The sequence below is a fragment of the Phasianus colchicus genome, chromosome 3 (genome assembly GCF_987193195.1).
Source record: "Phasianus colchicus chromosome 3, bPhaCol1.hap1.1, whole genome shotgun sequence".
Taxonomy (NCBI): domain Eukaryota; kingdom Metazoa; phylum Chordata; class Aves; order Galliformes; family Phasianidae; genus Phasianus; species Phasianus colchicus.
The window spans coordinates 82,337,902-82,362,425 of record NC_143438.1 but is presented as its reverse complement, the minus strand read 5'-3'; the positions used below and the strand labels follow the sequence as shown (position 1 = coordinate 82,362,425).

General features: G+C 45.2%; 1 protein-coding gene across 2 annotated transcripts in view; it reads left to right on the top strand.

Annotated features, from left to right (window-relative positions):
• The first annotated feature begins 1,929 nt into the window (after positions 1 to 1,929).
• SNTB1 (syntrophin beta 1) overlaps positions 1,930 to 24,524 on the top strand; it is a 107,194-nt gene continuing 84,599 nt past the window's right edge. For both annotated transcript variants that reach the window (XR_016465304.1, XM_031591175.2), the window contains exon 1: positions 1,930 to 2,556. Coding sequence is in view for 1 of the 2 variants with exons in the window: in XM_031591175.2 (XP_031447035.2) it covers positions 2,028 to 2,556 (529 nt within the window). In the remaining variant the exon portion in view is untranslated. The remainder of the gene's footprint in view (positions 2,557 to 24,524) is intronic.

Here is a 24,524-nt window from a genome sequence, read left to right as displayed (position 1 = left end):
AGAAAGCAGAGCAAAGCACACAGTATGTTGAAAAAGATTGGTGAGGTACTAAACATTTCCTTTCCCTTCTGTATTATCTTCTTATAACAAGACAAAAAACCTATTTGACTCTTTTTCTTCTGGTAAATTTTATGAAATTACTTAAAAAATACTTTGTGGCACATTTCCATTAGCAGCAGCCCTGGTTCTTTAGTAATTCATAAAGAAAATATATGAAAAAAATAGCTAGAGCTAATCCCTTGGGAAACAGATGAGTCTGATTTGGTAGCTTGGCCTGGTCGCTGGACAAAAAAACCCAACAGGACATTGTACCTAAGTTAGGCAGCAAGGGGAAAAGGCTGTGCTACACCCCAGTCTGCCGTGGGGCTTGGGTGCCCTGTTCAGGTTCAGCAGGACATGCTTCTTCTCACTCTGGATTCGCAGCTCTGTAAACTTAATTATAGTTTCTCACCTTGCATTAATTAACATGAGAAGTGAAGACACCTCTCTTCACGCTGCTCTTCCTCTGCCCACCCCCTATCCTCAGATAACCCATCCCCTGGGGGTTAGCTCTCCCTGGGCGCAGTTTTGCATTCCTATGGGGAGGAGGCACCCAGGCAGCCTGGGTGAGGCTGCTCACGAGGGCTGAGGTCTCTGTCTGCTGCCTGTTGGAGGGAAGGGAATGCATTTTGTGTAACCCCTTCCCCTCTTGAAGCAGTGCTCCTGCGTAGAATCATAGAATCATTACGGTTCTAGAATGATCTAGGCCAACTATCAACCCATCACCACCATGCCCACTAAAACAGGTCCCCCAGTGCCACATTTCTTCAACACCTTTGTGGAAAGTGACTCCAGCATCTCCCTGGGTAATCTGTGCCAATGCCTCACCACTCTTTCTGAGAAGAAATTTTTCTGAATATCCAATCTGAACATCTCTTTGTGCAACTTGAGGCAGTTACCTCTCTTACTCGGCACATGCCAAGTGCTCCTAAATTGCTGTAGTTTTCAGCCCAGCTGATGAGGATCTGGAGCCAGCCTAGATGGAGGGGAAACTGAGGTGATTTTGGTGGCTGCAGAGCGCCCTGTTCCGGAGCAGCACACTCAGGCTGGCTGATGATGCCTCAAAACTGCCAGGGTGACATTTCTGGTTCTTTACACCTGAGCTGGGGACTCAGGCCCCACATCAGGCACCAGACTGCATCCTAGGAGGAGGGAGAGCACGGGAAAGACTGCGGAATGGGACACATGGACTTCACAGGACTTAAAACTTAGTTAACAAAGGACAAAGTTTAAAAATTTGCAAAAGGGTTCATGAAAATCATTTACCATCTTCATCCGCCAAAGCAGTGAAGCAAGTTTGATTGCACAACTAAAGTAGTCTAACTCTGTACCAACTGTTTGTTAATCCGCTTACTTATGAGAAGCGTCTGAGAAAAATACAATGGCACAATACAACTTGTATTTTTTGCCAAAGCTTCTCTGCCGACAGCACTATACCCTCCTCTCTCCCACTTTCTTTCCCCTCACTGCTATGCAAGAGAGGCAAAAGATGGGGAGGTGGGAGGGCTGACACCACTGCTCTCAGTGGATCCCTTCGGTGGTAAACGCGCTTAGCTCGAAGAGACACTCATGAGCACAAAATCGTAAGATAACGCACGCTTCTGTTCTTCACAAGCCGGGAGCCCCCGCCCCGCGCACGGCGGCTTTCAGCCCCAGTCGCGCTTCGGACGGCGGCAGCGGGACGCGGAGGGTCTGCCACTCGCCCTGCGCTGCCCATCCGGCGGAGCTGGGAGCGCGGAGCACCGACCCGCTGCTCCCGGACCCCCCGGCCGCACACTCGCCCGCACGGAGGCGCGCAGCCGCTCCGCGGGCGGTGCCGCCAGGTGCGCCCGCCCAGGCACGGCCCCGGGGGGGCGGCCGCGGCGCCTCGCCCCACCCCGCCGCGCCGGGAGCTCACCGCCCCCGGCTGAAGTCCGGTGCCGCCGCGCCGAGCCGAGCCGAGCCGTGCCGGTGGTGCCGTCACTCGGCGTTTCCAGCATGCTCCTAAGATGGCGGTAGCGTCGGCGGGCGGCGGCGGCGGCGGGGGCGGCCGGGCGCAGCGCAGCGGCTGGCTGGAAGTTTTGGTGCGGGAGCGCTGGCACAAAGTGCTGGCCAACTTGGGCGGCGAGGCGCTGGTGCTGAGCGGAGAGGAGCGCCCCGACGGCGCGGCCCACAACGGGCTGGGAGGCGATGGGGCGGCGTGCCGCGGGGCCGAGGGCGGCGGCGGGGGTTCGGCGGTGCGCACCGCCTTCACCGACCCCCCCGAGCAGGTGCCCGAGGCCGTCTCCAACAAGAAGCGCTGCGTGAAGGTGCTGAAGCAGGAGCTGGGCGGGCTGGGCATCAGCATCAAGGGAGGCAAGGAGAACAAGATGCCCATCCTCATCAGCAAGATCTTCAAGGGGCTGGCGGCCGACCAGACCCAGGCCCTCTACGTGGGCGATGCCATCCTGGCCGTCAACGGCACCGACCTGCGGGATGCCACCCACGACGAAGCGGTGCAGGCGCTCAAGCGGGCCGGCAAGGAGGTGCTGCTGGAAGGTACGGGGCTGCCGGCGGAGTGGGATGCGGGACGCCTCCGTGCGCCTCGCTCCGGGCGCCCTCCCGGTAGGGAGCCCCGACGGCGCGGGGACGGAGCCCACGGATGGCACCGCGCGGCTGTCGGGGCTCCGCGGTTTGGTCGCGCATCGGACGGTGGAGCCCCGACTCCAGCCGCGCTGCGGAGCCCTGTCTGGTACTGGCGGCTGAGCCGGGCCTCGGCGCGGGGAGTGGGCTCAGACAAAGCTGGTGGTGCCTCCTGACACAGAAACTGTCCCCGCAAATGTTTCATTTCTGGGAGTGGCTGAGTTTGGTAAGAAGCAGCTTTAGAAACTGAGTCTGGAGTATGGTGCTCAGTGTTGTATGGGAGTTGTCTATGAAACGAGGCAACTGTTGGCGAGGGCTGAGCAGAGGCAGAATAACTCCCCGGGACACCATGCTTATAAGGAGAGAGGTGTTCACGGACGTGCAGTCTTTGTGTTCTTCCTGGGATTTGTGTGACTGCTGGACCTGAGAGAATGAACAGCTTCAGCAGTGCCCTTGGTGCATGTTTGATAAAGTGATTGTACATTAGCCCAGAAGTTCACTTAACCACAGGTCATTGGCATTTTTCGTGTGCTACTGTGCCACTGCCCTGGGTGCCCCTACATCAGTATCTTGAGAGCACGTTTGGTACCCTTCGAGCACAGTTCTTCACATGTCTCTTCTCTGTATTAAGAAGCAGAGGAAGTTCTGCTGCCAGTTCAGGGATACACACGAGTATCATCTGCAAACAACTGACTGTGGCACAAAGTTATGGGAAAAGCTTTAAGAAGTGGTTCTGTGCAGTGAAGGTAGTGAAGGTGAGAAAATTTAATCTGCGGTTGCGGCTGCTGAGAAACTGCTCAGTGCCATCCACACTGCAGTGAAACCCGTGGGGGGATTGCTGCCAGGCTTTAAGAAGCAGAGGGCCACCGCGTGCCCCGCGCTCCTATGACCAGACCGTGTCTCCTCCCCACTAACTGCATGCATAGATTCCTGTGAAGTCCTAATGTAAACTCACCGAGGTCTGAATGGAGTGGTGACGTCGGAATTGTGCCACTGGTTTGTTTGCACAGTGCGGGGCTCCTGGGGTGCAGGCCAGCAGCAGCTGACCTGTGGTACGATCTAATGAGGAGCGCACAGCACGCTGCCTGTGGAAACAGCACCTGACTGTGCTGCTGCATAAGCCTAAAAAACTCAGGGTTGCTCCTGGTAGGAGCACACTTGAAGCTGTTTGAGCAGGGACTCCTCCTCTCTGCTCCATTGGCCACTGTAGCTGTTTTCTTGCCATTTCTTTGCTCCACAGAGGTGTAGGCTGATGTGCTTCAGTGGCTGTTCCTGCAATGGAATTTGTAAGTTGTAAATTGGGAGTCTCTTTCAGTAGTCCTCCCTTTAGATGTTTAAAATACTCCAACACTGAAAGCAGTACTTGTCTTGGTTTTCTTCTGCTGTTTTAGCACAGTATCCAAATGCAGGATGTCCCCGGTGTGTCTCCAGGAGGTGCTGCTCCGTGTAGCTGGATTTAGACTCAGTGATAAGTAGGGGTCCCTTCCAACTTGGGATTCTGTGAACTTCTGCCTGAGTGACTTGTGTAAGCCAGCATCTTGGAACAATTCCCCAAGATTCAATTTCCCATTTCAGAGACCTTTTTCTGGTAGCACAGTCTAAAACAGTCTTTTTACTACAAAGGGAAGGAATAGCCAGATTTTTTTTCCCCTTTGAAGTACAGGAGGGGAAGAGCATTGCTTTTCCTCACCTCCCAGACAAGAGGAATGTACTGCTTCCTGGCTTCTTGGAAAGCTGTCCGTTACAAGGGACAACTCTGAGCTGGGGCCGAGATGAATCCCTACACAGTTCCTCTCTGGGCTGTTGCTCTGGTTAGCAGGGCACTACCACTGTGTGTTACCAAAACATAACACACACATTTTCAAGGAGATTCAGAGGCTTCTGCCTTGCAGATCAGAAAAGCTGAATTTGGCTGAAAGCAATTGAAAGGCATGGCGAGGTGCTAAGCACGAGGGATGGATGTCAGGGTGTGAGGGGGAGACTGCATTGTTACCCGAGGTGTTGTGAGCTCCAGGAAGGGGTTTCTGGGTTGTGTGCACACCGAAGTGGTCAGTTCTGGGGCTGTGGTCAGCGTGGCTCAGCACACCCGACGTCACAGCTTTGCGTCCTTCTAAAACTGCTTGCTCAGTGAAACAAGGCATTTACCAGCTCAGCACTAAACTGTCCTCTCTTGCACTCCTGTGAGGGGGACCGGAGCAGAAACCTCTCAGAAGTCCCTGGGGGGAGAGGCAGCGCTGGCACTGGGGTGGGTGACAGGGTGGTGTGTGGTGATAATATGTGTGTCCCTTTTGCTGCATCGATCCTTCTTCCTGGTGTGACTGAGGTGTCACACCAATAGGAGGAAGGCTGGTAGGACTTGGTAAGTGGAAGGGAAATAATGCAATGCCATAGGAGGAGCTGTGAGGCAGAAAGTTCAAGAGTGGCGATGAGGATGGAGTTCTGCTCTAAGAAACGCTGCTTTCCCCTCATCTGCAGGGATGGACCTCTTCTACCCCCAGGGTTTAATTTCCTGCTGGCCTCCCAGCACAGCCCAGGTGCAGAGAAAGGACAGGGCAGCTCATGCAGCCCCAGCTGTGATTTCGGATGTTCAGTCTGTGAGAGATGTATGTAGCATTCAGGAGCATAAAGATTTTTTCTACATGAGAGACCAGGCAGCCTTCTTGTATGCTGGATGTTGTTTGCAGGCATGGAAGGCAGCTTAAATTATCACAGCAGCTTCTGTTTGAACATATGATTTCCCTATGGTTCTGTTAAATTGGGTCTTCTTAAATAAGCACTTTGGAAAATCAAGCATCCCCTCTTATGCCTTACGAAGCATGTTGCACTCAAGTGAGTCTCAAGTGCAAAAGGTGTTTTTTTTTTTTTATCAAAGCATCCTAGATGGGAGCAGCCATGCTTGGCATGCTTGGGAACCAAGCAGGTTGTGCTTTACTTAAATTCTCAATGTGTTTTGTGAAAAAAAAAAATTATAAATCAGTGTAACCTGTGCTAATGTCAGACAGGATTGCCATGGCCTTCATGATGTATTTGGATGTGGAGGAAAAAAAAATGTGTTTTTTTGCTAGGTGGCTTCAGGATATACTTTGTAGATGGTATTACTTCCTAACTCAGTGAAAGTATGCAAACAGGGTTTTGATGGTGGTGGTGGCAGGTATGCAGTAGGAGAAGGAGCATCTTACTGATGTTGCAGAGCTTTTCACTGGTTTTAAGCAATTCTCAATTAAACAAATATAATTGCAAGGTAGTGGCTACAGCTCCCTTGAGATGAGGCTCTTGCAGCCTCTATTGGTTTGCAGAAATTTCCCACAGAGCCACAGCCACCAGTGTACTGAATTCCAGCATACGGGCAGTAGACCATAGTTACCTTTTACAGCCCTTTGGGAGTTAATCCACAGCTTTAAAGCAGAACAGGCGTGGTTTGCTCTGTGCTGCAGTAACACGTGCTGTTTTCCAAGCAGTATTTCTGTAAGAATTGTAGCAGTTCTCCCCTTTGGAAATGTTTAGTGGTTGAAACGAAGTGATTCCAATAGCCTGAATGACTTGTGTGTTGACACAGTGCAGAACAGGCATGGGCAGCATGTTGGCTGTGTATTGCTACTTTATCTATATTTTCATGTTTCTTTCATAAAAATCTCGTGACAGCGGGAGATTTAGGGGAGTTAAAGTACATTATTTATCCAAGAAAATGTGTCCCTTGCAAGTGCAGAGGGAAAATGAGACGCAAGGCGCCTAGCAAGTGCCCACTTCACACAGTGCTCACTGCAATCAGGGCTGTAAATCTCGATGACTGCAAATCACATGCATAGTTACTCCTTGCAGTTCCAGTAAATGTATGGAGAAAACTTTGGGTTTTTTTGATGTTGTTGTTTCAGCAAAGGTGCAGTTAGGGAAATGCTTTGTACTTAGAGGCTGTATCATATTTTGTAGACCATGTAGTTGCCCTCCACAGGCATCCGTTTGAAAGTGAAATTGAAAGGTAAAGGAGAAGGTAATCTCATTCTCAACAATAGGAGGTTTGAGCAGTCTCTGCAAATCTCGGTTTGGATTGCCTCGTCTGCCTGCAGTTGATGGGGAAGCTTGAGTGGGAGCACTCGATGTGTCTTCCATTGATTAGATTAGATTACAGGCTAATTTAGCAGTCCAGACAGTCTGTATCACCTTTCACAGATAAGAATCAGTACATCCTCTTTGCAGTAAATCTGCTTCGAGTCCTCTTTCTCAGTTACTGTAAAGAAAATAAGGGAGCTGTGGATTTATTTGAGCTGGGGGCAGGGTTCTCCCCGCACTCTGCATTTTGGGAATCAGTCTTTTTTAGAGCTTAGTACTGTTTCCTTTAAGGATGCTTAGAAGATTAAATACATCTGGGGATTCGGGATTCAATTGCACATACAGAGCCCAGGTACCCGTTAAGCATCACAAGGAAAGAAAAAAACAAAAACGGTTCCTAAAATCCTAGCAGTGATTCCGTTGTGGAAAATTAAACTGAAAACTTTGTATTCTGTAAAGAATCTTCAAAGTGTTGGACAGAACGGAATTAAAAGGTGAAAGCTTTCGTTATAGTTAATGGAAGAGTGTTTGCTCCTTAATTTTGCCACGGTAGGATTTTTTGCTGGAGGTCATTCCCAGCCTCCCAGAAGCATAGATGATGGTGGGTGACCATGAATGGTACTGTCTCTGTCCCTGTCCAAGCCCATTTGGATGGGAAGCACCCACTCCACATGCATCCCCATAATTCAGACCAGAGTTTGCCTTCGGGACAGCCCAATGGAGGTTCCACTGCTGTGGAGTTTTACATAGCATACTTTTCAGCATGATGACAGGTGCTGATCCCAATAGGCTGATTGTTTTTCAGATACAGGCTTGGAATATATATTTATATTTTAATTTCTTAATCTCACTGTTTTATAACACATGGTGTGAAGCATCTCCTATTAGTAACTTATCTGTAAATTGGATTTTAATTATAACATTGATTTGTGTGTTCATAAGCATTGAGTTCATAAGCATTAGGGAATTTATCTATTCTATATCTGTTCCAGTGGTCACTTACTTCCGTGATTTAAGAACAGATTATTTCCATTTGATTCTTCTAATTCGGATTTCTGATCGTAGGATTATTTTACACTTTATTCTGCAAAATTATGTTTCCATGGCTACTTGTTAGAATGGTACAGCTACTTCAGTAGAAGGGAAATTGGAGGAAACAGTAGTTCACGGGAGCAATAGCATATATAAACAAAGAAAATGCAGTGGGAACAAAGGTGTCCTGGTAATATACAGGAGACTAGCTTTTCAAGTCTGAAATAATTCTTCAGGGATTTCAGAAAAGTAGGTGGTGAAGAACGCATGGTAGCTGTGATTTATGGGACATGGAAAGTCTTTAAGTCACATTATCACATTACAGGCTGCAAAAGGGTTTGTGAGTAGCCTACTTAACACTGTGGTGCTGGCCTGGATATGGTGGGTGGAGGTGAGTCAGATTCATCTCTAACCACCTCCCAGCCTCACTGTTGCTCTCTACACAGCAGCTGTAGCTGGTGTGAAATGAGCTTTGCTCTTTTTGCTTGGTTATGTTACCACTCCAAACTTTGAACTGTGCTGAACAGAAAAAAATCCTGCTGTCAGCATAAGCTGTGTCTGGGCAAAGGATCTTTACCAGCACATCTCTTTTTAAAAGCAACTGGAGAAACAGAGTTGTGGTGGATAGGATACAGCTAGAGTAGCAGGAATAAGCTGCCTGTTTTTGTAAGGGCACAAAGCGTGCTGTAGGGATGGGAAGAAATGTCAGGCAGTGGCAGGATTCAGTACATGCCTTGAGGAACATCACTGCAAGGACCTCAAAGATCATCTAGTTTCAACTCCCCTGCTACATGCAGGGTCACCAACTACCAGACCAGGCTGCCCAGAGCCACATCCAGCCTGGCCTTGAATGCCTCCAGGGATGGGGCATCCACAGCCTCCTTGGGCAACCTGTTCCAGAGTGTCACCACATGCTCTTAAATAGACTGCTGTCAGTTACTATTTTGCAGGATCAAGAAAACTGTTCTGTGAGGCTTGGTCTTCATGCTTTGAAAGTTAGATGACATGTTCCTTGCCCTCTGTGCCTGGCACTTTTTAAGAAAGTGAATTCACTGCAATTAAGGCATCCAGCATCCTACAAAACCTGAGAGTACTGCAACGCTGAGTAATGAAGTAGGGCACAAAAGTCTGTTTGCTAGCTCTGCTTGAAGGAGCAGTTGGGAAAGGACGGAGTTGGTCTGTGCACTATCCACTTAGCTACCAAAGTGTATTTTCTTCCAGAACAGAAGTTATCAAACTTGCTTACAAAAAGATTTAATCAACTTGAACAGTCCTTTCAATTCCTTCACCGCTAGTTGCTGCCTTGCTGTTGGGTTAGGTTTGCTCCTTCATCTAAATTAAGTGGAGGGACATAATTTCTGAATAACTATTTGGCAGACGTGAATTTCTGACTGCTGCTACTGTACACTTCTGTTGTGGTCTGGCTTTAATTTTGTCTGTCTAGAACATGAACCGCTGAACTGGTTATGGCTCTCACTGTGCGCATGCTAAGGGCACGACTCAGTAGGTCACTGCCAAAGTAGCACATCTGTATTGTAGCAATTGGGGAAAGTGGAGTTCCTAATTGTAAGGAAATGAGCCAGAACGGTAGATGTGGAGAAACTGTCTCTGATTAGAAATGATTAACATACGGCACACTCCTTCTAAAAATGTTATGCAGCTTTTTGCAGAACTGCTGGAAGTCATGCTTGTTGGCACAGCTCTAAAAGTCATTGAAAATAGGACTTCAGCGATGTTTATTTCCTCACTGTTCAGGGATGTTTTGGTTGAAATCTTCAGATATATTGGTGCAGTGGATCCGCTCCAGGCATCATACACGTGATTAACGTGCGTGTGGATAGCTTCTGTTCATTTTAACGGCATGAATTAGGGAAAATTAGTGAAATTAGTGCTATGGCGTATGTATCTGAGAGGCAGGATCCTTTCTCCTAGTGTCAGAAATTTCCAAACTTGTCTTTAAAGTAATATAAATTACAAAAATAAATAAACAAAAAAGACAAGTATTGGGATACAAATTCTCTTCTAGCAAAATAGGCACAACTTGGCTGATTTCTTCCAATAGATAATATGACCTCATGTGACTATTTGTTGGCCTCCTGTACTCTTACAGGGAAGCACAGCCATTAGTTACAGTTCATGCTGTTTGCCATAGGTGTATTCTGACTGTAATAACGATTTTGGCTTTTAACATAATCGAGTAGTTGTGAGAGAGTATTGAAAGATGTACTATAGAAACAACATATCTCCACTGTTGTCTGACAAGAGTTATTTCAATAATATCTATTTCCAGGATGACTTACTGTTCTAACACTTGTGCTTTGGCTCAAGTTCTGTGAGGGGAGAACGAGCTGCATGAGTGTGAAGATGCTGGAGTGTTTTAGTGTTATCTAGCGTGTGGCTTACGAGGCTGCTTATAAGCTAATAGTTTTAGCTCAGACAGTAAGAGTTTATCTGTTTATCCCAGAGTTTAGGATTTAGTCAGTTCAAAACTGCCTGGCAGGAGGGCTGAGTCCTCGGTGAAGCTGGCAGGGAGACGGCAGACAACGCGATTGCCCTCCTATCAGGCAGCTTCCTGTTGGTCTTATGGTCTTATTCTTGCTGGCAGGTGCTGGCAGGAGCCAGCAGGAACCTTCTGTCACTGACTTGAAGCCAAAGGAGGGATTTAATTATTGGATGTTCAGGAGTATTTTCCAGGAATTAGATGAGTAGGATTTGCCTTCAGTGTTTGCTGCTTAAGTTGTTTTTTTTTTTTTTTTTCTTTTTCTTTTTCCCTATGCGTTTGCAGTTTGTTGGGGATGCTCTGGACATAAAAAGAAAAAATTCTAAATTACCATTATTTTCTAAAGAGCATAGTATCTCTCTGCCCCTTTTGGCCTCTTTTTCCTATATTATGCAGTGGAAGACTATCCTGCTACATGACATCTATCAGCAAAACACAGCTGGGATGGAGAGCGTGTCTTAAGAGAATGAGCAGAATTCTTGTAGGATTATGTGTAATACACGTATGGGTCTATGTGTACAATGTTTGTAAGTCGTTTTGAAAGTAATGCTCCTTTTATTTCCATGGAAACTACAGTGGATACAAAGAGCACAATGATATTGTTTGATAGAGCAAATTCTCAGCTGCAAAATACTATTTTTCAACATAGTCACCACCATTTTTGCCAGCAGTGAACAAGAGCCTGCAAGCCATGCTCACGTACCATCAGAGGTGAGCGCTGTGCTGTTGCTGCTGCTGAAACACACCACCACTGCCTCCCTGTTTGATCTCCATAAACATTCACTAAGTATCAGTGAATGTCAGTGGGTGCAATTTTTTCCACATGGAGGAATTCAGTGACACACGTTTGCTTCATGTACACTTCCACGTCAGGCACTATTCTGTCAGACTGCCCCTCTGCTGCTGTCACACAGCAACAACATGTAACAGAATATTGGTGGAATGGTTCAACCTGTATTGCCATACCAGCACCATCTGCCTCTAACGTTGGGGACCGACACAGTAAAATGTGAGACATTACTTTCAGAGCAGCCCTTGTAAAATTATTAGGAGATATCCAAAGGAGAGCTACCAAGTTGGTGAGGGGTATAGAGGTCACAAAGTATGTGGTGTGTCTGAATTCACTTGGTTTGCTTCTTCACAAGCAGAGTGAAGAGGCAGGTGCTGTTCTCTCAGGTGAGAATGACATTAGGGGAGTGTCACATGGGGGTTAGGAAAAGGTCCTTCAGAGAGTGTTCCACCACTGAAACATACTCCCCGGGGCAGTGGTTGTAGCTTCAAGCTGATGGCGTTCAAGGAGTGTTTGGACACTGCTCTCAGACATAGATCTAATTTGTAGATGGTCACGTGTGGACTCAAGGAGTTAGACTCAGTGATGCTTGTGGCTTCCTTCCAACTTGGGCTGTTCTATGGTTCTATGGTCATGTGATTGTATGCAATTGAGGCCAGTGTAGCTATACCCTCCTTAGGCTGCCAGGGTTTTGCAGTGGCTGGAAGAGCTGATGTAATACTCCTGTTATCTGCTGGGTCGCTATGGTATGAGGATGGCGTGGCAGGCTGTCCTGACTCTGTGCTGCATGTAGTGCACCATTGGAAAGCCTGTTTCACAGCAAGGGATGTGGCTGGTTGCAAGGTCCATTGAACAAACTGAGAAAGGTATAGTTAGTGAAAGGGAGAGGATGCAAGCTTCGAGCAGGAAAGAATCAGATGATGACAGCAACCTCTTTTTGAAGAGCTCCAGGTGTTATTACTATGATTTGCCTAAATTAAACTCATTTAGAAATTAGATACTGCTAAACAACCTGTCAAAGTATTCACGTAGCTCAAATTCTTCAGACAGCCGAGGAAGTCCTGAGCAAGATGGTGGGGAGAGACAGGAGCAGCACAGAAATCTTCGAACAAACCTCCTGGTGCTACAGATGCTGCCTCTGCTGCTCCCAGGGCATTTGGTGCCCTTCTCTTCACAGCAGTAGCTGTCGAGTTGCAGGCTGCTGCCAAGATGCTTATAGACAGGGCTCTTGTCTAGCCTTGGGAAGGAAATCTGTATTCCTGCCTTTAAAAAGGTTAAAAAAGCTTAGAATAACTTCAGTCTTTATATCTGTGGAATGCTGGATAAGTGTCCAGCCAAAAAGGCAATAAAAGAAAACAACGTTTTAATTCAGGAAGAATGCAAGTGAAAGCAGCTAGTTTTAAGAACTTCCCATTCAATTCATTGAGCAGCTGTCTGTATAAATAAACCAGATGTATGTGATCTATGAGGGCAAGTCATAAAGAAAACAGTGCAGTAACAAACTGGTGGAATTTTCACTTAACACATTAAAATCAACCCTGAAAGGCTCCATTAAGGAAAGCCATAAATTGAAGTTTTGAGAGATGGCTTATAAAATATCCCTGGAACTGAAAATGATCCTCTGTCAGTTTTATGCTTTCCTTTCGCTTTGTTATATCTATTTTAATAAACATGTGGGATAGAGTAGGAAAAGAGCAGCACTTTGTCTGTGAAGCCTTGAGGAAATAAATAGTGCGTCTAGGCATATTATAAATTTCACCCTATAAAAATAAACTTAAATTGATTTGGGGATTTGCTTGTGTAAGGACTGCTATGCTAGAACCACACTATGTTGATCTTATTCTATATATATTGAAGTTTTCTGCCGGGCATACATTGAAATGTTAGTGTTAAATATGTTAGCTTTCATTCAGGTGCTGCCAGGGTGTTCTGAATATTTGCGTAAATAGTATTAAAACCTCAGAAGAGTTTCAAGGTTCACACTCTTAAAAAAGTATTGAGGAACAAATACCTTTTCATTTTTGAGGGACAGAAGGGAGGGGGGTTGTCTTGAAAAGAATATGCTAGTTTCTGCAGGAATCTATATGATGGTTTGACTTGAAATGGCACTTTATATTAAAAAAAAAAAAAAGTTTGCTCTCAAAAGTTTAATGTGAACTTGTTATTAAAAACTTTTCAAACTAGAATTTGCTGAGCAGAGTAGCAGGAAATTACCAGTGTATATTCTTCTCCTGGAAAATCTCTGCAACCATGTCTTGTTTATCAGAAGGAAGTTTTTGACTAAAAAGTTTTGACTGACTCACTGCAGTATTTAGATATGCTATTCTCCTAAATCACTTTGTTCTTTTCCTTTTCTATCAATACACACACTGTAGAAAGTGGATAAGGCTTTATATTTGGTACGAGCCAAGACAGGTAGTTCTTCTAGTGGAGAAGTCACAAGTGATGTATTACAGAAATTCCTGTAATGCATTTATGTTTGATCTTTTCAATTACTCATAGTTCTGGGGGTGTGCTGCTTTATTTCTTTGAAGCTCACAGTAGAAACCTTGAATACAGAGGGAAATGAAAAGGAAGAAACCTCTCAAGTCTCTAAAAGTTGCCTAAAATAGCTATTCCAGATGTAACTTTAATAGTATCTTAATGCAATTGTAAATTAAATTAGACTTTCACTGCAGGTACACCATCTTTTTAGCTCTTGTTCTGCTGAAGAGAGTATGGAGCTGCATATGAGTGTGTATATGAATGAATCAAGAAGTGTTAATGAGAACTTAAATGATGAGAAATGAATTCTGTGGGGGAATGGAGATGCATTATTTTGTTTTTGTTTTGTTTCTGTTTGTTTGCCTGGTGCTGGTTAAAGAATGCCTTTAAATCTAGCTGTTTAGCTCCAGAGCTGACCTAACCTTGTTGCAGGCTATTAGCTCAATCACCAGTATTGCACGGGCACAAGTTGTGTTTGTACATACACATGCAGCGTACACCATCAGCTTGTTTGGATGTTGTAAGCGCATTTGTTCATATGCAGTGCAGAATTTGTTTGTTGTGAATACTATTCAGATTAAGTTAATTGTTCTGTGAGAATACAAATATAGTCTTGACTATAAATATGCCTTTGTGTAGCTAAAAGAGGTGCTCACAAATGGTTGAGGTGAGGCCATGTGCAATGGTGTGGCCTTCCCAGGCCTAGCGAGCCGCGCTCCACACTGCTCCTCCACTGCCTGTCCACAAAAAAGGTGGTTCTTCCTCCCACCCTGCTCCATAAAACCCAATGAATGAAAGTGCTGTGAAACAGACCTGGCGACCACAGTTACTTTGTGTAACAATAGTTGATTAAACAATACTCTGGGATGTGGTGTGCACCAAACCTTGAACCTTTCTGTGTGTCTTCTCCCCGTCCTTACATCATAATGCTGATTTTTCTGGACGTCATTCACCTTCCTTCTGGCTTCCAATGGCATCATTTAGGATATGAGGCAGCAGCTGTAAAAGTTTGATGTTTATCAGGCTGATTATGCAGGAATATCTGCAGTTGTAGCTGGACTACTAATTGCATAAATAAAATGTTAGCTTGCTGGCTGCTCGATGTACCTGAACGCTGGCAGATTCCTGCTGGGCTAAGGGCTGTGTCCAGGCAGGCTCCTGATGGTTTTCTTTATCGCAGAAGATATGCAAAATTGCAACTGCTGTTTAAAGAGTGATTGAAAGGTGACAAAAGTGGTAAAGTAACTGACACCGCATAAACTACAGCTTGCTGTGTTTTGTGTCTGTGGTCTTGAGGGTGTGGGTTAGCTCAGGAACCCTGAGGTCTCCTTGCCTGGAATGCAACCCAATTACCTTGGATTTTGTTTCTTTTTTTAAATACAGGCATCATTAGAAAATACAGTGAGTTGAAATTAACTCCTAATTTTAAACCTGTAATGATAGCTTTGGAAGAGCCTAGCAAAGGCTCTTGCACTATTGCACGAAAAGAGCCCAGTTGAAGTATAATATCCAATTCAGAAAAGTCAAGTGAGACACAGGTCTGCAGTGCTTTTTGAACATTATTTCATTTATAAGTGAAGGGGAAAAAATAGTAGGTGCCTGATTCATAAGACTCTTGGACTACACTGCCCTGAGGCCTCGGCTCTTTGCTACTCTGCTTGGACCTGAGATGCTATGATGCTGAGCCCTCTGAATAGCCCTGCTGAGGACTTGCATGAGTCATGGTGGCAAAGGAGTTTGCCGCCTCCTCAGTTGGTAAATAAAGATTGTACAAGAGCCAGAGATACAAACATTCCACTCCCCAGGCTGGAGTGGGGAGGTTGGGGGTGAGGAGAGCCAGAATGCTGTGTCCCCATGCTGTGGTCTGTGCGCCATGGTGGCAGTGTGCCCCTCTCTCTTCACCCCCAGTCCTGTAACCACTTCGATTCAGATGATCTTTGCAAAGACCAAATGTCTGAGCTGTTTTCACTGAAGCTAGGAGTGGGTAAGGCTAGGCAAGAGGAGGGCCCATGGTTCTGTATTCCTGTACTGTGGGCATATGTGTGCTTATTAAGCCAAATAAAGTTGCTTGCTGTGGAGCCTGCCAGAGTTCAAGGTGAAAAGAAGAAGTGTGAACATTTTTATTAGCATTCTTTCTTCTGAACATACGCCACACCAAAACAAGCAAGTAAATGGTACAGTAGCCAAAGAGAGAAGTACTGTTCTGCAGGTCGTAGCATTTTCCACTGGAAAAAATGTAGGCCTGCTTAATTTCTTTCTAAAGAGTGTAGTGTCAAATGTAACAATTAAACTCCACATTTGAGATTTTGATGAGCACTTCATATAAGTGCTCTCAAAGCACAACATATTAAAATGATTATACTTTATATGGGCAGTTACTGGGGAGGTGGGACATCTCTTGCATTTTCCCCATTTTTCCCCCTTTGGCTCCATTCTGCACACAGCCAGTGGCCGGAGCCAGGCAGGAGGCCCACAGCCAAGTCTGCAACAGAGTGGGCTTTGTGTCCCGAGCACAAACACCACTCTTCTTTCCAAGGGAATGGGCAAAACGGGGTCTGACCCAGAGCCACCGGCTGTTTGTGGCTTGTCTGTCAGCAAGTGCGAGACAAGTGCCTTCTCTGTGTCGATGCTAAAACCAGCCATCCAGCAGGCAGCTGAACAGTTGGGCTTTATTTGACCAAGTTTAACATCGGCCATAGAGGATTTCAGCTGTGTCACAGGACTGCTCAAGGAGCTTCCCATGCTGGTTTTCTATTCTTGTTCTTAATGCACAATTTTTACCAAGTGTGGTGTAATTTGCAGCAGTTCCTATCTTCAGCAACAGGGAATCAAGATGTTTTGGGGCTTTGGCAGTGTTGCTAGTGTGGCTTGATGTACCTTTACCTGAATTCCTCATAAGAAGAAGAGAGGACATTCAAAAGCCATTGCCATTCAAAGCACTGCTCAGCAGCTCTGCTCACCCGGCACTGCCTATCCTCACCCCTCAGCCTGGTACCAGTTACTGAGATTAACTGGCCTTAAGCTATCTGTAACAAAGCACGCAGTGTTTCCGTGGCCAGTCCACTCTTCATTCAAAGCCCATTCTTCTTGTTTTCCTCTAATTCACTTGTTACAGAGTGTTCCTTTGCTGCTTCTCTGTGCTTGTGGGCTGGGCTTCAGCAAATAAAGCCAGGTAAGACCTCTTTTGAGGCCTGGTTAGATGTCGTGTTGGCTTCTGGGTCATAGTTTTTGACTTCTCTGCTGTAGAGGGGACAACAGAGGGGAAATATGTTCATAAAATGGCAAAGTACAAAGTCCTGGTGTGTTCTTCCTTCAGGGGCAGAGCCCCAGCAGTCTGCCTAGAAAGTCCCAGTCTGACTTTCCAGGGAGACTTGAATTTGTTATAAGCAGCTGTCATATTAAGAGATTCATTTTTGGTACGGAATGGTGATGGGGATATCATTGTTTTAGGACTCAGTGCAGAAAAGAGCCATTTACTTCCTAAATTTTTGAAGTTCTTGAATAATTTTGCCACATGCTAACAGGGAGTCTGCTTCAACAAGAAGGCAAAGCTAGAGGCTATACAAAATGAAATTTTAATCTAGGCTCCCATCAAGCTGTAAAAAGGCATTCGACTTTATTTTGAGGGATTATGTGTGGGATGTGGTCTTTTTTCTTAAAGGAACATCATCAAACTGACTTGGGATTTTGGCTGAAAGAATAAATTTTTTTTCTTTCCTTTTTTTAATAAATTTTAAAATAAGACAATTGCATGTATCTTTGAGTACTTTCTTTTGCTGGCTTTACACTATGCTTTTTTTACTGATTTTGTAGATACCTCTGCCACTCCTACAATCTTAATTTCTGATCCTCAGCATTAGAAATTAATTTGCAGAGAAAGGTACATCTTTCTTTTCTTTTCTTTTTGCCTTTTTTGAGGGTGTTCACATTAGGCATTTAGGCTATGATGAGCATCCCTGCTCTCAGGATGGGCAGCAAAGAAGGAAATGGGAGAAGTGCTTAGGAGATGCCACCCTGCCTCCTCACCAGCCAAAGGGAGACTGGATGGACTTCCAACTTCATCTTTTAGGTGATTAATGACAGATGACACAGACCTCTGTAATGTTTTTGAAGCTTCTTCTTTGTAACCTGTTCTTTGTTTCTCAGTTCTCATTAGTTACATTTCCAGACTGGAATTTTGAGGGAAACAAAGAATTTATGCAGAGCAGAATGCAGTCTCCAGAGCAGAAAATGCTGTGTATCTTTGCTGAAAGTAGTGTAGAAAGGCATACATGCTGTTGGAGAATATTAGCATGTAATTGCGTTATATGTTGGTCTTGGCCAAAATGCTTGCATAAGAATAGCCCATCCCTGTGTTGCAGTGCACGTCTTCATAGCTGCCCTAATTTCACTGCCTGCAATGCCATGCCAGAAGCAGATTTTTTTAAAATGATGTGGGTTAAAGGAATGCTCCAAGAAAGATGTCATCTCTAGTGCTTGTTGTTTTTGTCAGAGCTGGAGTCCACAGGAACAGACTCATAAGCTGGCAGAAGGGAGCAGCGGACTCCAGCACAAGGCAAAAGTGCTGAAGCTGGAGGAGGGACCCAGGGAGATGAGCTGGCTTCAGTGATGAAACCGTGAAACTCCAGCCTGAGCTGAGAGGGACTTTCCTGCCCTCCTCCTGGCCTTGGTGGCTCATTCCTACCCCCATGGCTCAGCTTTGACAATTGCTCTTCTTGGGCCAGGTCTCCAAGCTGGTCTACATGCATGGCAACAGGGTCAGGGGAAGCTTGAGTCACTTCAGGTCCTTTTTAGGGGACAGCTCATGTTCCACGTCTGTGTAAAGCTGTTGTGAAATTGCACTCATCATACTGAGGCTTGTCTTGTCATTGCCAACATGCAGTGGATGAAATCTGGGCCCAGAAAAGTCAACTTCAGCCACTTGGTAGTGGAGCTGGGCAAGGATCTCTCTTAGTACTGCAAGTTGTGCTACTGTTGAATAAAACCCCTTTTTTTGGAAGATGCTAGACTTTTACATGACAGTCTCAAATTTCCAGTGCTAACTGTGTCACCTGCAAGTTAAAGCGTGCTTCTCATCTGCTTTGTTTTCTGCTATCCCTGGTTTTATTTAACTGTGTGTTGCTGCAAAAAGGATTGATGTAAATCTTTCTATGGGATGTCTCCTGGATTGTGTGTGGGAGTGGGAAATTCTGCGGAGGTTAGAAGTGTCTGTCCTGAGCACAGGTTGGTTTGATTTGCCAGCAGAAGGCATGATGTTACAGCTGAAGAGGAGGGCAAAAGCCAGAAGACTAGATCTCCAGATACCCTGGACAAGAAAAGGGACAGACCAATCTTGTGCCCAGGAGCAAAGCATTGAAATGGTTGAGACTGGAACTGGCATGTTAAAATGCTGATTTGGATTAAAGGAGAAGGTAATCTGAAGTTCAGCAGTTTTACCTGTGTACACCTTGCTTGGGGAATAAATGCATTTTAATCACAAATGAGTATATATACAAATAATCCCTTAGTTCCTGTGCTTACTAGCCATGCATAGACATGTCTTAGAAGCCTTAAGTTCACTATGTTCCTGAGCATGCTAAATTTGGTGCATACTGAGCAGTGGAAAAATGGACTTGTGATTTTTGTAAGGCATGCATATATCTTGGATCTAGATGACTTGTTTTCTGCTAACCTGGCCAGTTCTTAGTTGCTCTGCCTTGAGGCCATTTAATTACATTGACTTTCCTACCCATTTTACAGAGTGATAGCTGTTTGATGAGTTTTCTCTGAAACCTTTCCAAATGCTCTAATATGTTTTAAGATTTAAAAAAAAATATTTTTGTCCCTGTTCTGTTAGTACCAAATGTATTCTTTTCAGCTGCTTCTTATCAGTTCTCTTCAGTTGTTTATGTCTCCTTCCTTCCTTTTTTTAAGTAACTCCAACCTACAAGCTAGTTCTTTGCACCTTTACCAGTATTTTCCTCTTGTCCAACTTATTAATTAATCTTGCAGTCCTAATCAGAATGCCAGGTGTTTGAATGGGGTCTGATACGGAGAGTTAAACCAACATTAATTTGGGGCTATTGCACTCTTGTCTGCAGCAGGCCATGCATCCCCAACCTGTCCCTCCCTTGAATACCAGAGCTTTTGCAGTCAGCCAGGCAGTTGGTTCATGCAACTGCAAAGAAGGTGTATGTTTTCTTGTTATTTTCATCAACAGGGTGAAAAAAAGGTTCCCTACCTGAGGTTCTCTTTGGATCTCTTTGCTGGCTCCTGCTGCTCTCGTTCTGCTGTGTTGGTTTGTAGTCAGTTAGTGAATGGCACCTGTCTGAGTTAATACAAGATTATCCAGTTCATGTGATCCTTTTTGTTTTTTTCCCCCTCAAGATAGTGGCAAAAATACAGCCAGGGAGGTGGCAAACTTCCTTCACAGATAGATCTGGGAGACTGGACAAGCATTTCTTAAACTGTCTGTATTGCTACAGCTACTACAACTGCAGGCTGATCATCTTCAGCCTGCAGTGTGAATGTGTAGCTTCTGATAAGTCACTGAACCCATTGCTTTTGGAGGGAGGAAGCATACTTACTAATACAATGTTCTGTTGTGTACTTTAAAGTATCTCTGGTCTTGGTGTGTAGGGAGTTCAGATCTTTGCTTACCTGAAACTGTACCTTGCAAAGCCAATTGGGCTGACTTTTATTCTGTGCACTTTGCTGGAGCAAGAGCAGCTCTCTGGCAAAGCTATTCTTCACATGGAAACTTTCAGCATTATTTACAGAAAATTCCCAATGAGTTTTAGTGATGGGGACAAACCCTGGTCTCGGCTACACATTTCTGATCTCCTCAGAAAGAATAGAGCTATTGGAAATTCAGAACTTTGAAGCATAGCAGTTTTGCACAGGGCAGAGGGGGGAGGGTAGCACAGATGAAGAGTCTTCTTCATCTAATCCAGAGGACCTGCATGGTGGCGAAGCAATTGGACTAGCACGGTGGTGATAGCGACCTCTGCTTCTCTTCTGATGTTTTGTGCTCGAAAATACTATTCTTAATTTCCATAAAATGCTGAGTTTCACAATTGTTTCCAATTGACACATAAATTAGATAAATGGAAATTGCTATCATCCACTAAAGCTTCAAAGGAAGTAGTTATGTTTCAGTAATTAGTTTGGCTGTTTAAATACCTGCAATTCATCCTGTTCTGGTTTGTAGTTAGTAAAGAATCCATTGCAGATATTGATAGCTTGAGGGCAGCAAATCTGCCCTGTAAACACTTTTAGTTGATCAGTATTATGTGTGTGAGATGTCAGCTTTGCTCAAAAGCAGAAGTAAAGAATGCTTTTCTAACGTGTGTTCTCTTAATCTGATGCTTGATCAGAGATTTTGGCTTCACAAACCAAAGTATAGAGAGGGTGAACAGGAAACACTATAGAAAAAAAAAGGGAACCAGAATATGTTATTTGCAAAATGTATGAGGTCAGTGCCTGCTAAATTTGGTGGTAAGGGCGTGCAATGAGACCAGCACAGCATTTTCTTCATTTGGTCTGTCTGCTCATGTAAAGCATTCTCTGAAGTAAACCCTCCGTTTGCGAAAGGAGCTACTGGTGCCTTGTTTTCCTTTTCTCTCTGCCTTCATGTCTTCTCGGTCACCCTGTTCATATTTTTTTGTCTCCCTCTCTGACCTGACACAGCATCATGGCAGTAAAGCACACTAGAGTTCTCTTGTGGAAAATTCAATTAAAAATGAAGTTTGCAAAAGCTGTTCTAGCAAACCTTTGCATCCACTGGAATTTAGTAATGAAATGATTCCTTCTTAAATTGCAAGGAAACAAATATTATGATTCAGTTCAATGGGATCTTTAATACGATGAGTACTAGCAGAATTTATTTGCTCTAAAAATTATTTTTTGTTGTATCTTTAGAAAATATAAGACTGTGGAACATGAAAAAAAAGAGAGTAAATGTGTTTTCTCAAGTCTCTGCCAGGTGTTGTAATGTAATCCAAAATCTTCTATATTTAATAAAGTAGAAGGGATTTCACAGAATCATTGTGATTGAAAAAGAGCTCTGAGATCATCAAGTCCAACCTTCAGCCCGTTGCCATCATGCTCACTTCTTTATTCATTGACTTTGGGTTTCTTTTGATGAAGCTTCAGAAGAAAAAAACATTTGGGCAATTGCATTCTTACAGGAAATATGCAAACATAACAATGCCTAGATTTAGATTTTTATGCATACATTTTGAAAAGTTTTTTGTTTTTGTTTGTATGGCTGGGACACAAGTAAGATTTTCACTGGATGCAAAAGAACTAAGTCCTCTTTGCCTCAACTGGTGATTAGGATTTTGTGGATTTTTGTCACTTGTGGCCTTCTAATGTACTGCTGGGAATGTGACACTCTAATTCCACAGCAGTTATAGTGTTCTAAACTTCTAATGAAAAGATCTCATGATACTCCTTATTTGAGTGGCTTATAAACTGAATTAAGTTTTGAATAGTTGGACTTTCATAAACTTCCTTTATTATTTCAAAAAAAAGGTTTTTTAGGGAGAAGTAGCCCATCTTTATGTGAAGCTTCTAAGGGTATTGTTATTTCAATCATCTTTATGGTGGCTGAGACAATACTAACTGTGGGACTGGTTTGATTCCTTTTGTCAGTACTTTTTCAGAACTTGTAGTAACAAGACAGACCAATGGAAGAATGTTCTGTAATTGAATAGTTTTTGATGCTGCTGGGAGATGCAAAGTGCTTTGTTGACCCAGCCCAGCAGACAGACCAGAGATGTATTTTGTCTTGATCTTGTTATTGTGGAGGTATGAGATTACCTCTAAGAAGGGGAGAACCAAAGGGAAAATTCACAGAATCACAGAATCACAGAATCACTAAGGTTGGAAAAGACCTATAAGATCATCCAGTCCAACCATCCACCTGTCACCAATGGTTCTCATTAAACCATATCCCTCAACACAACATCCAAACGTTCTTTGAACACCTCCAGGGTCGGTGACTCCACCACCTCCCTGGGCAGCCCATTCCAGTGCCTGACCACCCTTTCAGAGAAGTAGTATTTCCTAATATCCAGCCTGAATCTTCCCTGGCGAAGCTTGAAACCATTCCCTCTAGTCCTATCACCAGTTACACGAGAGAAGAGGCCGACCCCCAGCTCGTTACAACCTCCCTTCAGGTAGTTATAGAGAGCAATAAGGTCTCCCCTGAGCCTCCTCTTCTCCAGACTGAACAATCCCAGCTCCCTCAGCCGCTCCTCATAAGGCCTGTGCTCCAGACCCCTCACCAGCTTTGTTGCCCTTCTTTGAACACGCTCCAGGGCCTCAATGTCTTTCTTGCAGTGAGGGGCCCAGAACTGGACACAATACTCAAGGTGCGGCCTCACCAGAGCTGAGTACAGGGGAACAATTACTTCCCTACTCCTGCTGGTCACACTGCTTCTGATACAAGCCAGAATGCCATTGGCCTTCTTGGCCACCCGGGCACACTGCTGGCTCATGTTTAGCCGAGCGTCAACCAACACCCCCAGGTCCATTTCCTCTACACAGTCTTCAAGCCATTCCACCCCAAGCCTGTAGCGTTGCTTGGGGTTGCTGTGGCCAAAGTGTAGAACCCGGCATTTGGTCTTATTAAACCTCATCCCATTGGCTTCAGCCCAGCTCTCCAGCCTGTCCAGATCTCTCTGTAGGGCCTCGCTACCCCCAGGCAGATCGACACTTCCAGCCAACTTGGTGTCATCTGCAAACTTACTGAGGGTGCACTCAATGCCCTCATCCAGGTCATCAATAAAAATATTGAAAAGGACAGGCCCCAGCACCGACCCCTGGGGAACACCACTCGTGACCGGTCGCCAGCTGGATTTAGCTCCATTGACCACCACTCTCTGGGCTCGACCCTCCAGCCAGTTCCTTACCCAGCCAAGAGTGTACCTGTCCAAGCCACGGGCTGCCAGCTTCTGCAGGAGAATACTGTGGGAGACAGTGTCAAAGGCCTTGCTGAAGTCTAGGTAGACTACATCAACAGCCTTTCCCTCATCCACCAGGCGGGTCACTAGATCATAGAAGGAGATCAGGTTGGTCAAGCAGGACCTACCCTTCGTGAACCCATGCTGGCTAGACCTGATGCTCCAGTTGTCCCGCACTTGCCGCGTGATCTCCCTCAAGACAATCTGCTCCATAACCTTCCCTGGCACCGAGGTCAGGCTAACAGGCCTGTAGTTCCCCGGGTCCTCCTTACAGCCCTTCTTGTAGATGGGAGTCACATTGGCAAGCCTCCAGTCTTCTGGTACCTCACCAGTCAACAAGGAGCGCTGATAGATGATGGAAAGCGGCTCGGCTATCACCTCCGCCAGTTCCCTCAGCACTCTCGGGTGAATCTCATCCGGCCCCATGGACTTGTGACAGTCCAGTTGGAGTAGAAGGTCTCTGACCGTTTCCTTCTGAATCATGGGTGGTTTAGTCTGGTCTCCAGCTGAGACCACCTGGTCGAAAAGTGGAATATCCTGAGGATAACTGGTCTGACCTTTAAAGACAGACGTAAAGAAGGCATTCAGGACCTCTGCCTTTTCTTTATCCTCAGTAGTCACATTCCCGGCTTCATCCAGTAAAGAATGGAGATTCTCCTTAGTCCTCCTCTTACTGTTGATATATTTGTAAAAGGATTTCTTGTTTCTTTTTATTCCAGTGGCCAGGTCGAGCTCGAGCTGGGCTTTCGCCTTTCTGATTTTCTCCCTGCATATCTTAACAACTTCTCTGTATTCTTTCTGAGTTGCCCGTCCCTTCTTCCACAGGAGGTAGATTCTCTTTTTCTCCCGGAGCTTCAAGAATAGTTGCTTATTCATCCACGCCGGTCTCCTTCCCCGCCGGCTCATTTTGCAGCTCAGGGGGACAGCCCGCTCCTGCGCCTGTAAGACTACCTTCTTGAAGAGCAATTCGTCTTAGGGCTTACTCAGCCAGCCTGTCTCCAATGGAATAACTCATATTTGTCAGTACAGTGTTGCCTCAGAGAAGTTTTTGCACTTGATAAAAATAAAGGCAGGCTTCATGGGG